Genomic DNA, 14,645 nt, shown 5'->3' with positions numbered 1-14,645 from the left:
GCTGATAGGTTGTTTTACCCAGCTCAGAGTCAGATGAGAACCAATCTCTGTGCCTGTCTATCTAGTCTGATCGTAGTAACTGACAGGGATCTGGTTTCAGGAGTGCATTACTTGACCTTAAGGGCCAGGAGAGTTGTAGGGGGTAGAGAGTAGGGAAATAGGTCACAGGGATCCAGGGGGGGGGGGGTGTTTAGTAATAGTAACACCTCTAAATGTGTTAAGCCTCTCATGCAATTGCTTTCTAATACCTGAATGGTCAAAAACAGGGGAAGTGGACATACTCCCAGAGGTGCAATACTCCAACTGCATTAGACTGAGGCGTCATGCGACTCCGTGCCGCACCACTCAAGATTAATGGACATGTTTTTCTTCACGGAGCATAGAAGTAACTGAAGGTTGTGTGCACATCTGTCCTCTGTAACTCAATCACCTTGTCAGCCAGCGAGACGGGGCTGCACTCCTTTCCAGTTAGGAAACACTCTCTCTTTCTCTGTGTTTTTCTCTTTACCAAGGATATTTTTCTTGCTTTCGCTGCTGGTGTGTCTGAGCTGTGCTCACCAAAGCACTCTGAGGCGTCTGGATCTGGACAGGGTAACACTGCATGCCTGCCAGAGCTGCCATTATAATAAAAGACTTGTGGCCAGGGTTACTAGAGGCCAACGGCCGCAGCTCCTCTCTGTGTTTGATAGAGACAGAGGGAGAGGGAGAGAGGTCTGGAATCATGTGGCAGCAGTCAGCTGGGTCCAGCTCTCACACTGAAAGGGAGTAGCACCCATACCGGGTCAGTCACAGCAGTCTCCAAGAAACAACCACTGGACACACAACAGCTCTGTCTGTTTGTCTGCAGCAGACCTGGACCACTGGATCACTCGCATTTAAATCGACCGCTCTGAGGACCCCACGAGGGCACCACTAGTTTAGGTGTGCCTGAGGGAAGTGAGTGGAATATGGAGGCTCAGGAGGCTAACAGAGGACTGGAGTCAGACTGGCAGGTGGTGCTGGAGCTGGATAAAGCCCTGGCTGGGTGGCTCCCACAGGATCCGGCCCAGGGAGAGTTTGGCTGGGAGTGGGGCTGGGTCGCCTTGGACAACCAAGACCAGGACTGGGAGTCAGAGGAGGTCCCTGCAGTAAGTGACTGACCCTCCCCCCAGAGAGCTGATGCCAGGAGGGGTAGCGGCGGGGAGGGAAGAGGGGTGAGAAGGTTGGGATGGGCAGTTTGTGTACTGTACCTGCTCCAAGAGCATAACTCTGTGGTTCCCTCCCGCAATTATATTTTGGAAAGCAAATGAAATGAAAGGCATGAGTCAGTAGCTATTTGCATTCCCATAGTACTCATGGACCCTTTCCCTGGACAAAGTAAGAAGGCTGCAGTTTAAGGGGAATAGCCAGGCCTTTGTTGTGAAACGGGGGCTCTAATACTCTTGATATGTTAGGCAGTTATAGAGAGTACTTTCTGTGAACATTTCTAGACTGTAAATATGTCCGACTCATAATCCATTTTTCCAGCCTTCAAAGTTCTCAAATTTACCAAGTTTTCTTGACAGGCACCAGTGGTTTTCATTCATAGCTTAACAGAAACAGATTATGTCTATCCATTCTGGGCTGTTCTGGTTATATGAGTATAGAACATGTACTGTAGCTAGTTGATGTTAATGTGAACAGTCTGATGTTTTCAGATTGAAGCAGCGAGAGGTTTTTCCCATGAAGGGATGTATTTGGTTACCGTACTGGCAGGCATTGTTTCCTGAAGCTGTTCCTATTAAAAGACAACATCTGGCTCAGACACATAGAGCACTCACCCCTGCACTCACACTGGCTGTGGGTCACAGCAATACTTCCCTCTTTAAACAAGCCTGAATACAGGCCCAAGATAAGATGTACCTTAATGCCTGAGAATGTAACAAGAGAGAATGAATTCCTCTGTGTGAGAACAGAACATTTCTAAACCGACAATGGACAGAGACTAAATTTGATAAGATAAACCAATATAAGGGTTTGCTAACAGAACAGATTTGATTTGTGTCTTTGTCCCTCTCTGTCCTACATATTATCTGTTGCGCCACAAAAAGCAGCATTGTGTGTGTTCGTATAATGATGTTACTATATATTGTTGTCTTGGGAATGTGACTCACATTAGGAATGCTCACGATGCTCAAAAGCATGCTTATTGAATGTTTTGAAGTGGCTAAATGTCAACAGGGGATTGTGCTTTTGTATAAAATGCCCTTGTGAAAATGGATGCAGTCCAGTGTGTATATGTGAGATAGAGAGCGTGTGTTCAGGAATGTGTACGTGTGAGATAGAGAGCGTGTGTTCAGGAATGTGTACGTGTGAGATAGAGAGCGTGTGTTCAGGAATGTGTACGTGTGAGATAGAGAGCGTGTGTTCAGGAATGTGTACGCGTGAGATAGAGAGCGTGTGTTCAGGAATGTGTACGCGTGAGATAGAGAGCGTGTGTTCAGGAATGTGTACGTGTGAGATAGAGAGCGTGTGTTCAGGAATGTGTACGTGTGAGTCGTCCCTCTCTCAAGAAGTTATCATTGTTGCTCTCCGTCTCTCCAGGTGTTGAGCCCCACATACAAACAGCGTAATGAGGACTTCAGGAAGCTCTTCAAGCAGCTACCGGACACAGAGCGACTCATCGTGGGTGAGTTACTAACGCAAAATACTAGGCAACTATGGCCAATTCTGTCAGCAATACGGTGGAGACAGGACAATCTTTTGGTTTTGGACACGTTTGCATCGGCTGGTTGGAGTCAATTCCATTTAAACTATCAATTCAGGTAATGCATCTCTTGAATTGACTATGTTGAAATATAATTAACCCCGACCTTGATGGGTGGATGTATCCTTCCTGGGCTCTGATATTTGACCTCTGACCTGTGCTGGCAGATTACTCCTGCGCCCTACAACGAGACATCCTCCTGCAGGGCCGACTCTACCTCTCAGAAAACTGGATCTGTTTTTATAGCAACATCTTCCGCTGGGAAACGCTGGTACGCACTGGGCCTCTGCCTGGGGCTTTCTGTTCTTTTGATCTTATCTATATTACTCTGGTATTGGTTAGTTTGCAATATTGAAATAGAATTGATTGTATTTCTATAGTTTGCATCACAGTATATATTGCATTATTGTGGTTCAGTAACAGTTCAACAGATATATTTATCTGAATATTAAGCAATGCTGGAACAAAAACTATTTTGCTTGCATGTGTGTGCAGCTGACAGTGAGGCTGAAGGACATCTGCACCATGACGAAGGAGAAGACAGCCCGCCTCATCCCCAATGCCATCCAGGTGTCCACAGATGGTGAGAAGGTAAGACAGGATAGGGACTGAATTTTTGGCATTCACTGACTGAGGGGAGGCTCAAACCATCTCCTTAGCCTTATTTCAGAGCATATTTTTTGAATTATTTCCATTCTCTCCTCACAGCACTTTTTCACCTCATTTGGAGCGCGGGACAGGACCTACATGATGATGTTCAGATTATGGCAGAATGCACTGCTGGACAAAGTAAGCCAGCAACCTCAATTAACCTCATCACAAATGGATCTACATGTTCAGTATATTGCTACTTTTCTTTTCCATTGAATCCAAGTCTCTGCCGTACTGATTGTCGTCTCTAACCCTGTGCTGTAGCCCCTGTGCCCCAAAGAGCTATGGCACTTTGTCCATCAGTGCTATGGCAACGAACTAGGCCTGACCAGTGACGACGAAGACTACGTTCCCCCTGACGACGACTTCAACACCATGGGGTGGGTGTGGTTTCCATGGCTACAGATATAAACAATGCCTCATCAGTTACCATGGTTGATTAAAATGCCCTTGATCTTCTGCGGGTTGTTATGAGAGGCTGGCCTCATTACTGAAGCATACACAAATACACACCACTCTCTCAGCCCCGCTTCACATCCCTCTCAGCAACACTCCAGAACTCCTAACCCTAACCTCCAGCTGGTCCCTGTTCCCCCACGGTGATGGTGCAGGTTCTGTGAGGAGATCCCTAACGAGGAGAATGAGATCAGTAATGACAACTCGTCTAAGAGCAGCGCGGAGGCCAAACACGATGGCAGCCCACCATCCATACACAAGAAATGCATCATCACCAACAGCACCATCAGCTCATCCATCAGCAGCGAGCCCCTCTCTGTGAGTCTCAGCGACATAATAGAGGTCAGAGGTTAAATCAATTACTGTTATGTTATTTGTTTTGATGGAGTGGGAAATGCATTTGTTATTCTGCCCTATAACTTGCATATGGGGAATGTTTCGTAATTTGATAACCAAAACATGAACACAGCCCAATCCTACTCGTAACTATGTACTAAAATATGCTACAGTGCCTTTCTAGTGACTGACACCCCCCCCCCCCCCCCCCCCCCTCTGTGTGTCCTAGTTTGACCTACCTCCAGAGGAGTACATCGACTGCCTCCCTGACGGAGAACTGCTGGCCTTGCCCCTGGTGCTGGAGCAGAGGCTAGCGGAGGCCAGCGGCCTGGTGCCCTCGACCTCCCTGGACTTCAACGACAATGAAGACATCCCCACCGAACTTAGCGACTCCTCAGAGACCCACGACGAGGGTACGGCTTCAATCTTCCGTCCATTAACAGATTTGATGCATATACTGTATGTATGGCATAAAACAGGCTCTTCAGTGATGCCGCTAAGTCTTGGTAATACTGTCTCCATATGTTATTATGTCCCTAAGGGCACTTCATCTAAAGTGTGTTTCCCTCTATGGTTCTCCAGCAGGGGAGGTGCAGGCCTTCCACGATGACCTTAAAGGGAGACAGTACATCGATGAGGTTTACAAGTTCAGTGTGGACAAGATGTATGACATCCTCTTCACAGAATCCCAGTTTATGACCGACTTCATGGAGCAGCGCAGGTTTTCAGGTCCGTCAGACATTCTGTCCGTTGGCGTTAGCGTCACATTATTGTCTCTTCCATTGGTGTTGTCCTTTGACTATGTAGTGATCGAATGTGTATCCATATAATGCCACACAGATATAGTGTTTCACCCCTGGAAGAAGGACGACGCAGCGGGGAACCAGACGAGAGAGATCATGTACACCATCTCCCTGTCCAACCCCCTGGCCCCCAAGACAGCCACGGTCACAGAGACGCAGACACTGTACAAGGCCAGCCATGAGAGTGAGTGCTACATCATCGATGCTGAGGTCATCACACACGACGTGCCCTACCACGACTACTTCTACACGCTCAACCGTTACATGCTGACACGGGTGGCCAAAAACAAGTGCCGGTTAAGGTGAGGAGGGCCTTATAGCAGCTGTTGTAATAACATGTGGCTCTTGAAACTGTTACATGTTCATTTAGAAACACTGCCTCAACTTATACCAGTGGATGCCTTGTCCCTAGGGTGTCCACTGAGCTGCGTTACAGAAAACAGCCATGGGGATTAGTGAAGGGCTTTATCGAGAAGAACTTCTGGAGCGGGCTGGATGAGAATTTCCGCCATCTTGGTAAATTCCTCTACTAGCTGTTATGTCTGTCACACCAAATATCCAGCAACATTTAATCTGATGACTGAATGCCATCCTAATGTATTAACGTAAAAACGGCTTCTGTGGTGCCCTGTCAGAGTTGGAGCTGTCGAAGGTGGAGGATGTGGTTTTGGGGTCGACCCTGCCTTCTCCCAAGGTCAATGGGGTGAAGACGTCTGTGAGACGGAGGAAGAGACCCCTGGTCCACCTACGGAGCCAGCACCTGGACGACGCCCTCCTCAGCCCCGTCACCACGCCAACCGACGATGAGGTCATCCACCGCATCAAACATGCGGGCGTGACAGGTCAGATGGCAGGGGGACACTTTAAAAAAGTTAATATTATATAAACTATATATATTATATTATATATATTATATATTTTATATTTTTTATACTCTTATAAACTCTTAATGCACTGTAGATTCTTATACACTTTCATAAGGTACATACATTACATACACTGTTATACATTTCCACACATCATATTGTGTTAAATATATCTAGTTGACCTTGTCTGTGTTTGGGCTGCCCCCCTCAGGTTCCACTCAGACCAGGCACATGCCTGAGCACCTTCCTGGAGGCTTCGCCCTCTACAGCGTGTCCAAACTGCTGCTCATCATCAGCTTTGTGTGAGTACACACTCATACACACACACACATGCAGTATACACACTCACTCTCAGATCCATCTTAACAATTTGTGTTTCATTTGTAGTTATTTCAGTTCAACTCTCTTTGAAATATTTAGTAGTTAGCAAAAATCTGATTCTGTGTTAAACATTTCTTTGTTTTGTTTGTCTTCTGAATGTGATTCTCCTCTCCTCTCCTCTCCTCTCCTCTCCTCTCCTCTCCTCTCCTCTCCTCTCCTCTCCTCTCCTCTCCTCTCCTCTCCTCTCCTCTCCTCTCCTGTCCTCTCCTGTCCTGTCCTCTCTTCTCCTCTCCTCTCCTCTCTTCTCCTCTCCTCTCCTCTCCTCTCCTCTCCTCTCCTCTCCTCTCTTCTCTTCTCCTGTCCTCTCCTCTCCTCTCCTCTCCTCTCCTCTCCTCTCCTCTCCTCTCCTCTCCTCTCCTCTCCTCTCTTCTCTTCTCTTCTCTTCTCTTCTCTTCTCTTCTCTTCTCCTCTCCTCTCCTCTCCTTTCATTGCTTGCCATAGGATCTGTCTAAGGTACATCTGGCTAAAGATAAACCACTTAGACCTGAACAGGAAACATACTCCTCCCTCATTTTAAGGTTCATCAAAACCTCTTAAGGATCCGCCCCTTTTTTTCAATTTTTGCCTAAAATGACATACCCAAATCTAACTGCCTCTGGCTCGGGACCTGAAGCAAGGACATGCATAATCTTGATACCATTTGAAAGGAAACACTTTGAAGTTTGTGGAAATGTGAAATTAATGTAGGAGAATATAACACATTAGATATGGTCAAAGATAATACAAAGAAAAAAAACATGTTTTTTTGTATTTTTCTTTGAAATGTAAGAGAAAGGCCATAATGAATTATTCTAGCCCCCGAGCAATGTCTGTTCAACGTTATAGACTGATCCAATGAACTATTGCATACTATTCAAAATGTTGTCAAGACTGCCTAAATGTGCCTAATTGGTTTATTCATACATTTTCAAGTTCATAATTGTGCACTCTCCTCAAACAATAGCTTGATATTCTTTCACTGTAATAGCTACTGTATATTGGACAGTGCAGTTAGATTAACAAGAATTTAAGCTTTCTGCCCATATCAGATATGTCTATGTCCTGGGATTTTTTTTGTTTTCTGACAACCTCATGCTAATCACATTAGCCTACATTAGCTCAACCGTCCCGAGGTCTGGACACCGATCCTGTAGAGGTTAATGAATATGCAGACTAAAGCACCTGTGTAGCTTTCATTACTCATCTTCTTTCCTTTGTTCCTTATATTCTTCTGTTTTCCTCTCCTCCTTCAGCCTGGTTTTGCTGGTGTTCCTCAACATGATGCTGTTCTATAAGCTGTGGATGCTGGAGTATTCTGCACAGCATCTTACCACCTGGCAAGGGCTGCGGATACATGAAAGGTACGCTAAGTCGCTAACCACCCATAGGTTTTTGGCATTATGCCTATTGCCTACATAATACTATAATTGATGTGACTGTGTACTTAGTCAAACCCAGACTGCATATGCCTGTTTAGTTTCATCTGAAAACCACATGGGCTTCATCCTGTTTTCCCAACCTCAACAAACAATGCTGCAGAATTGCCCCTGAACAATACTTAGCTTTAAGTTGCTCTTGGCCGTGGCATCTGGGTGTGTTTGACAGTATGTGTGTATTTCTGTCTAGTAAACTGCCCCAGACGCAGATGGAGTGGGCCCAGCTCCTGGAATCGCAACAGCTTTACCATGACGCTGAGCTGCAGAAGTGGAGAGAGATCATCAAATCCTCAGTGGTACTGTTAGACCAGGTAGGGAGCAGTGGTACTATTAGACCAGGTAGGGAACAGTGGTACTGTTAGACCAGGTAGGGAGCAGTGGTACTATTAGACCAGGTAGGGAACAGTGGTACTATTAGACCAGGTAGGGAACAGTGGTACTATTAGACCAGGTAGGGAACAGTGGTACTATTAGACCAGGTAGGGAGCAGTGGTACTATTAGACCAGGTAGGGAACAGTGGTACTATTAGACCAGGTAGGGAACAGTGGTACTATTAGACCAGGTAGGGAACAGTGGTACTATTAGACCAGGTAGGGAACAGTGGTACTATTAGACCAGGTAGGGAACAGTGGTACTATTAGACCAGGTAGGGAACAGTGGTACTATCAGACCAGGTAGGGAGCAGTGGTACTAGCAGACCAGGTAGGGAACAGTGGTACTATTAGACCAGGTAGGGAACAGTGGTACTATCAGACCAGGTAGGGAACACAGAAGACATACAGTTACAAGCATTAACACAAGGCTAAGAATCAAATCCTATAGGTTTTTCTGCAGGGTCTCAAAGTGTGAAAGATATTTCTCATAAGAAACTATGATTATAGTTACTTGCAAGGTTTTAATGTTTTCTGTTTTCCTCTACAGATGAAAGACTCTCTACTGAACCTTCAAAGGGGCATTGGCTTAAGGGACTACAGCTCAGAAGCTGAGGAGAAAAGAAGCGGTTACAACTGACATACGAGCTTAGGCCATGAGGGCATGGTGTGCAATATAGGAACTGTTTGTGTATAAGTATGCAAACAAAACAATGAGAGACAATAGACCAACCGACTGCCAGGCAAGCTGGCCCCAGTGTGACAGGGACCGCCTACCGGCTGCCGTCCTCCAGCTCAGAGGTCATGACCCCGCAGGTCAGGACGTGCCCCTATCACAGACAGGAATTGAACAGTGGGGTTCCCACAGCACTGAGGCATCGTGGGAAGGCAACAGCTCCGCTTACCTTAACGCCACTTCTGTCTCTTATTTTTCTTTGTCTTTTAATGTTGGAAGGACTTCGTACTGTCAGCCATTGCCACATGGGGAATGGAGGACAACAAAAAGCTCAGCATGTGATTTTACTCATCACCTTAACTCCTCTCAATGAGCGTCTGTCTGTGGTTCCATTCCTGCTCTGTGAGTGTCTAAAGACAAACAAAAGAGGAGAGATAGATGAGGAAAGGGGACCTACAGTCTCAAGACTTTCTACACTCCCTTGACTGTTCCATACCGATCCTCCCCTACAGGTGCGCGCTGCAGTGTCCCTTTTATGAACTCCTCTGATCGTGGCCACAGATCATGCTCTAGAGTAGCAGGATCACCAGCAAATATATATTATAGAGTATATGTATGTGCAAGCACATTTCCACTGAAATGTCTCAACTGCCTTGTTTTTGCCCCGGGCTCAACAGTGCAGCAGGGCTGGTTTCCCTAATCACCTAGAGCGAGGCTGTTGTGTTGGAATTTGCATAATGATTGACTTAGGTGGAGGAGGTTCCTTCTCACAGGTACTCAATAAAGAGAAACGTTAAGAGATTGCAGGATGTTGTTGGGGATAGAGAGGATATGTAATGTGGCGTGTCAAAACATCCATGCTTGGTGGCAAATGGATCTCCTGTTAACAACAGGAATTTATGGAATTTAGAGTCTTCTTGAAGGTTTATGAATGAGCTTTACGTGGTATTGCCACTATTGTACTAGTTGGGTAATGCAGTTCATTGTCCATCAGACTTATCAACTTATCAGTTGTGGAACAGTATTTTGATCCATTTTTAAGAATGATAGCTAGCCTGTCACTTCTACTTTCCAAGTACGGCAACAATACAGAGCTTTTATTTATCAGTTACTGGTGATTTGTTTTATGCACAGTGTTAATTAGTTCCATTATTTGTTGCACATTTATCAAAATGAGTTTGTACTGATCCATAAGACCCGAGAATGTAGTACAACTTGACCCGTAGTCTTTTCTGTAGGAAAAGACAGCACGCAGACTAAGAAGTCATTGATACTTGAAAAAGGGATACTGCAGCAAGACAATTAGGGAGACCTGTGTTCTTATGTAAGTGTTTTATTACTAAACTGTGACTATATCTCTTAAAAATGTTTGAGGATGAAAAAAATTATATAAATATATTTGAAATATATATGTATATTTCAATATTGAATATTTCAAGATATATACATAGCATATATTAATTGTTTATTTATGTATATAGGAAAGTTATCAAAGCTCTAGCTGGGTACAATAATTTATAAAGAAAACTGTTTTCTTCAGAAAAGCATGCCAGATATGTCTGTGACATGTCTAGTATGCATGTGTGCTTGAGTGTACTGTATGTTTATGTGTGCGTGTGTGTGTGCACATGTGTTAATTTATACAGTGTGACATTTCTATCATTCCACACATGGATGTGTCTCAACATTTAATTTCTGGCACATGTAGCCAAACTGCCTTTTATAATGCCCATGCGTTTGGATGCAGCCTTGCATTAGCCTCTCTGGCTAACAGTTTACAATCAGCCCATATGGACATCTCTGTGTCCATGCCAAGTGGCTTGACTCAACCACACACATACACACACCCTCTTTGCTTATCCATATCAACAACCTGCATCCCTGCTTATTCCAAATCATATACACACCCCCATTCTCCACGTCCAGTGTTTGGGTTGGAATCTGTACACAATTCAATTGAACCATAACAGAGGGTAGATAAAAGCCTTCAGAAGATGCCATTCATTTTCACTTAGCTATTTATCATTGATTTATTGAAAGACAAGTAAATGTACCTGCTGGATTAACAGGTAGGCAATGTCTGAAGTGTAACCCCTAGCTGCGGCATGAGCTCAGTGATAAAATCACTTCCAAAAAGAGGATCAGTACTGCACTTTAAAGACCTTCCAAATAGTGAATGAAAGAAATTCCGTGGTATTGCAGCCCTTATGTTATAGTGAAACGGAAGCCCTTTTTGCATTCTAACAAGTATTATGTTTATCCAATATAATAGAATGCTTACTCTGTATCTTTGATTGAAATTTCCTTTCAACACATTTCTGTTCACTTGATGATGTAATTACATGATTTTGTGAGTGACTGTTCTCTTAAATATTTCAGGGTTAGACAGGACAGGAGTGGGTTGTGCGTGAACTGTGGAGGAGTGGATATCTATCTCTTTTAATGCAGGGGCGTCAAACGGATTTTGCCCCAGGGGCCGCATTCGGTCCTCAATGAACGAGTGACTTTTTGAAAATGTGTTATACAGTATTTACTCGCAATCAAAATGTGCAACAAAGAAAATCATCTATTCTGACTGTCTAGCTTTAATTTTGGTGATTGATAACAAGCTGGACACAGTCAAGAAACTGTATGAATGTAAGTCCATTATATGATTTCTACACAGTTTCGATTTGGTTTTAGTCGTTTTAAAGTATGTTGAAAATGTTTGACTCCCCGGCTTTAATGTGTGCTGGCGTTGCATTGGTGAGTTACTGAATGAGTGATCTCTCATGACAGACTATAGGCTAGATTCTAGTTCTGGGTTTCCAAGGTTACTGAATGAACATGTTTTAGGCTTGGCTCTCCTGCAGCGTGTCATATGATGACTTTTAATATCACAAGGTATATTATTGATCATTTGTGGAAATCTTAAGATCTGAACATCAGTGATTGGAAAGTATTTCTGTTTTATAGAAATCCCTTTCACAATCAAGCTATATTATACTGAAAGATGTGCGGAGGTTATGTTTCAAATATGTGATTATATTTCATATGTAAAAATGTGATTGAAATGCTTTGTTTATTTTTAAAGTGTATGGACTTTTTGAGTTATAAAATTGCTTGGATTTCTATATTTATTTCAGTAATTGAAATGGACCATTTCAAATCATCTGAAAGAAGCACGGTAACATACCCATTGGGTTTCTCATGTTAGCAACTAGAATGTCTCCATAAGATAGGTGTATTAATTGTCACTCATTCCAAATGTTAAACTTAAAGTCATCTAATTCTGAAATTCGGGACAATACCACAAAACATTACAACTCGTTTATAAGTATGGAATTAGCTGTTTTGCAGAATTATAGCATGTTATGTATCATATGAGTAAACATCTTATGCTCGTGCTTATGAACTAGTTATAAGGGTATGGTTGATGTTTGTTTATGCAACAAGCTATTATACCATAGTGTAACAATATTCATAGAAAACACAGGATATTCAATCATATTATTCAGCATTACAAGCAATCACCTAAAAAATAAAACTCATGACCCCTTATAGATCTGATTAGCTTTTTTTTTGTTTTGTTTTAGTGTTTTGTTTTTCGCACTCGCTCTCACATATTTTGGCATTAGCAAGTATGATTGCTATTCTGGCTCTAAAGCTCTGTAACCAAGGCTCCAGATGTCTTGACAGCGCCATTATGTTGTCATCAACACTGCATACATTATGTGCTTCACTGACTACATTAATTGAAATATGCCTTGCTGAATCTCTGGCTAACTTACAGGAGTCCCAACCTCCTTGAAAATGACTACTGAACAAATGACTACTGAACACTTCTAACAAGTGTGTCTTGGCATTATCTTACTGGTGTAGCTCAGTTCAAAAACCTAATGTTTTGTTTTTTAGACCTGTTTTGATCTGTAAAATGATTCTTAATTAGATTTATATATGGTATACTGTACGTATACGTTGTGTATATCTGCAGTCTACACACACTGACAAGAGAATCAAACCTGCGCTGTGCGTGGGTTTTGACTTGCCAATGACTTTGCCTAATAGAGACTAAGATAAAGTGGCTTTCTGGTAGATGTGAAGTTGAGATTGGAGGTATGAATAAAAATTGAACAAAAAGATTCAAGATTGTGACGTTTCCTCTTTTAAAAAAGATGTTCTCCATGATGAAGCCTACAAGAACTACATCAGCAACAACTGAACATGCAAGGCAAAGAGGGGAACATTGGTGAGTTAGATTCTGGGGTTCTTGCAGTCTTGGTTAATAACAAATTTTATCAAGCACACCTGGACATACTATATTTAATCTCTGTTAACCCAGAAGTAATATTTTGCGTAATTTGGTCAGCTGTGTGATTAATTTGTGTTTATACGAGTTAGAACGAAGTCTCCACCCTTGCAAAAGGAAACCACAGACACAAAAACCCAGACACGTCACAGGGGATATGAAACTGAATCATCCGTTTAGAACCTTTTCTCAACACCTAATAATGTTCTCATCCATTAATTAAACATCGGTGCACAGTCGAAATTGGTTTGTGCACATGCTCACTTCACAGAGGAGCCATTCCAACTATGTGGTTAGTTATAAATATATTTCAAGAAACTCTCAGCCATGCCCCTGTGGCATGCTAATGCAATTATTATTTAGGCCACAAGATGGGGACATGGTTCATCTACGCATACTAAGTAGGCTGTCAATGAGGGACTGATTTACGTGTTTTTTAGAATAATGCCCTCCCACGCTTGTAGTACTGGATACATATTTACCAGACTAATATTACGCTATGTAACCTGTAAAATAAATGTACGTTTAGCACTATAGTGTGTGGGTTGTTCCTGCTTCAGCCATTATCCTACAACAACACATCAGTAATTAATTTGTGCAGAAATCCCCATGCGCACAACAAATTCATTACTCATACCTTCTCAAAATGTGTCAATATTTTGACCATCAGATTTCAGACTTCACTGTTCTCCTTGCAAAATCAGTTCCTTATCCTTAAAGACCTTTCTTGACATTCAGAAATGTGTATTGTGGGAACATGTTGCGGGAACATGTTGGACCCACACACACACCAATGTGATACTGATATATTTCTGCACTTTTTCTCATTCAAAATTGTATATGGGTATTTCTATGAAATATTGATAAAAATGTATAAAGTGTATGTGTTGCTATTTTGGAACATAAGTAAGGTAAGACCCAGATTCAGACCGTGTCAAAGTAACAATGTTTATTACAGCAACAGAGGCAAAGGTACAGGAAGGCAGGCAGGCAGGCACAGGGTCGGGTCAGGCAGGTCGGAAATCAGATGGGGAAAAGGTACAGGACGGCAGGCAGGCTCAGGTAGAGTGTTCAGGCAGCAGGTGCAGGGTCAGGACAGGCAACCAGGTATTTGACAGGACAAAGGCTTGGTAAGCTTGACAAACAAGACGAACTGGCAACAGGCAAACAGAGAACACAGGTATAAATACACAGGGGAAGATGGGCGACACCTGGATGGGGTGGAGACAATCACAAAGACAGGTGAAACAGATCAGGGTGTGACAGAACAAGCTAATATGTCTTACATAAAGGCCTTTTCAAGGTAAATTCAAGGTAATTTTAAGAGAAACATGGTATTTTGAACCTCCACATTTTAAGTATGTAATTTTTATCTATTTGAAGTTATATTTAATTTGTATCACAGTAATGTATGAAATAATTAAATACAAAATGTCTTTAATACATTTTGTTTTACAATATTTACCCAAATATATACAAAGACATCCGACATAAATAATGAAAGTTATATTAAAATATATTTATTTATTCAAATAAATATACTTTTGAAATAAACATTTTAAGAAAATAAAATAAAAAACTAAATAGAGAAATCCACCAGATTTTCAATGGGTGATTGCCGCAGCTCTTGTTGTCAAGGCTGGCCTGCCAGACAAATATTGCCCGGCCGAAGCCAC

General features: G+C 42.7%; 1 protein-coding gene across 9 annotated transcripts in view; it reads left to right on the top strand.

Moving 5' to 3' along the window:
* The window catches only part of LOC110504027 (protein Aster-B), an 87,876-nt gene extending 75,074 nt beyond the window's left edge, over positions 1-12,802 (top strand). For 3 of the 9 annotated variants that reach the window (XM_021582809.2, XM_021582812.2, XM_036961104.1), the window contains 16 exons: positions 2,563-2,647; positions 2,893-2,996; positions 3,221-3,316; positions 3,434-3,514; positions 3,641-3,756; positions 3,988-4,174; positions 4,398-4,581; positions 4,751-4,897; positions 5,009-5,273; positions 5,384-5,487; positions 5,607-5,813; positions 6,049-6,139; positions 6,660-6,671; positions 7,451-7,558; positions 7,824-7,944; positions 8,556-12,802. In XM_021582809.2, the coding sequence (XP_021438484.1) occupies positions 2,563-2,647; positions 2,893-2,996; positions 3,221-3,316; positions 3,434-3,514; positions 3,641-3,756; positions 3,988-4,174; positions 4,398-4,581; positions 4,751-4,897; positions 5,009-5,273; positions 5,384-5,487; positions 5,607-5,813; positions 6,049-6,139; positions 6,660-6,671; positions 7,451-7,558; positions 7,824-7,944; positions 8,556-8,645 (1,998 nt within the window). In that variant the 3' untranslated portion in view covers positions 8,646-12,802. The remainder of the gene's footprint in view (positions 1-2,562; positions 2,648-2,892; positions 2,997-3,220; positions 3,317-3,433; positions 3,515-3,640; positions 3,757-3,987; positions 4,175-4,397; positions 4,582-4,750; positions 4,898-5,008; positions 5,274-5,383; positions 5,488-5,606; positions 5,814-6,048; positions 6,140-6,659; positions 6,672-7,450; positions 7,559-7,823; positions 7,945-8,555) is intronic. The other 6 variants (XM_036961102.1, XM_021582815.2, XM_036961099.1 and 3 more) reach the window with 5 other exon arrangements.
* The last annotated feature ends 1,843 nt before the right edge of the window (positions 12,803-14,645 follow it).

The sequence above is a fragment of the Oncorhynchus mykiss genome, chromosome 24 (genome assembly GCF_013265735.2).
Source record: "Oncorhynchus mykiss isolate Arlee chromosome 24, USDA_OmykA_1.1, whole genome shotgun sequence".
Classification (NCBI taxonomy): domain Eukaryota; kingdom Metazoa; phylum Chordata; class Actinopteri; order Salmoniformes; family Salmonidae; genus Oncorhynchus; species Oncorhynchus mykiss.
This window is presented reverse-complemented; position numbering and strand designations above follow the sequence as displayed.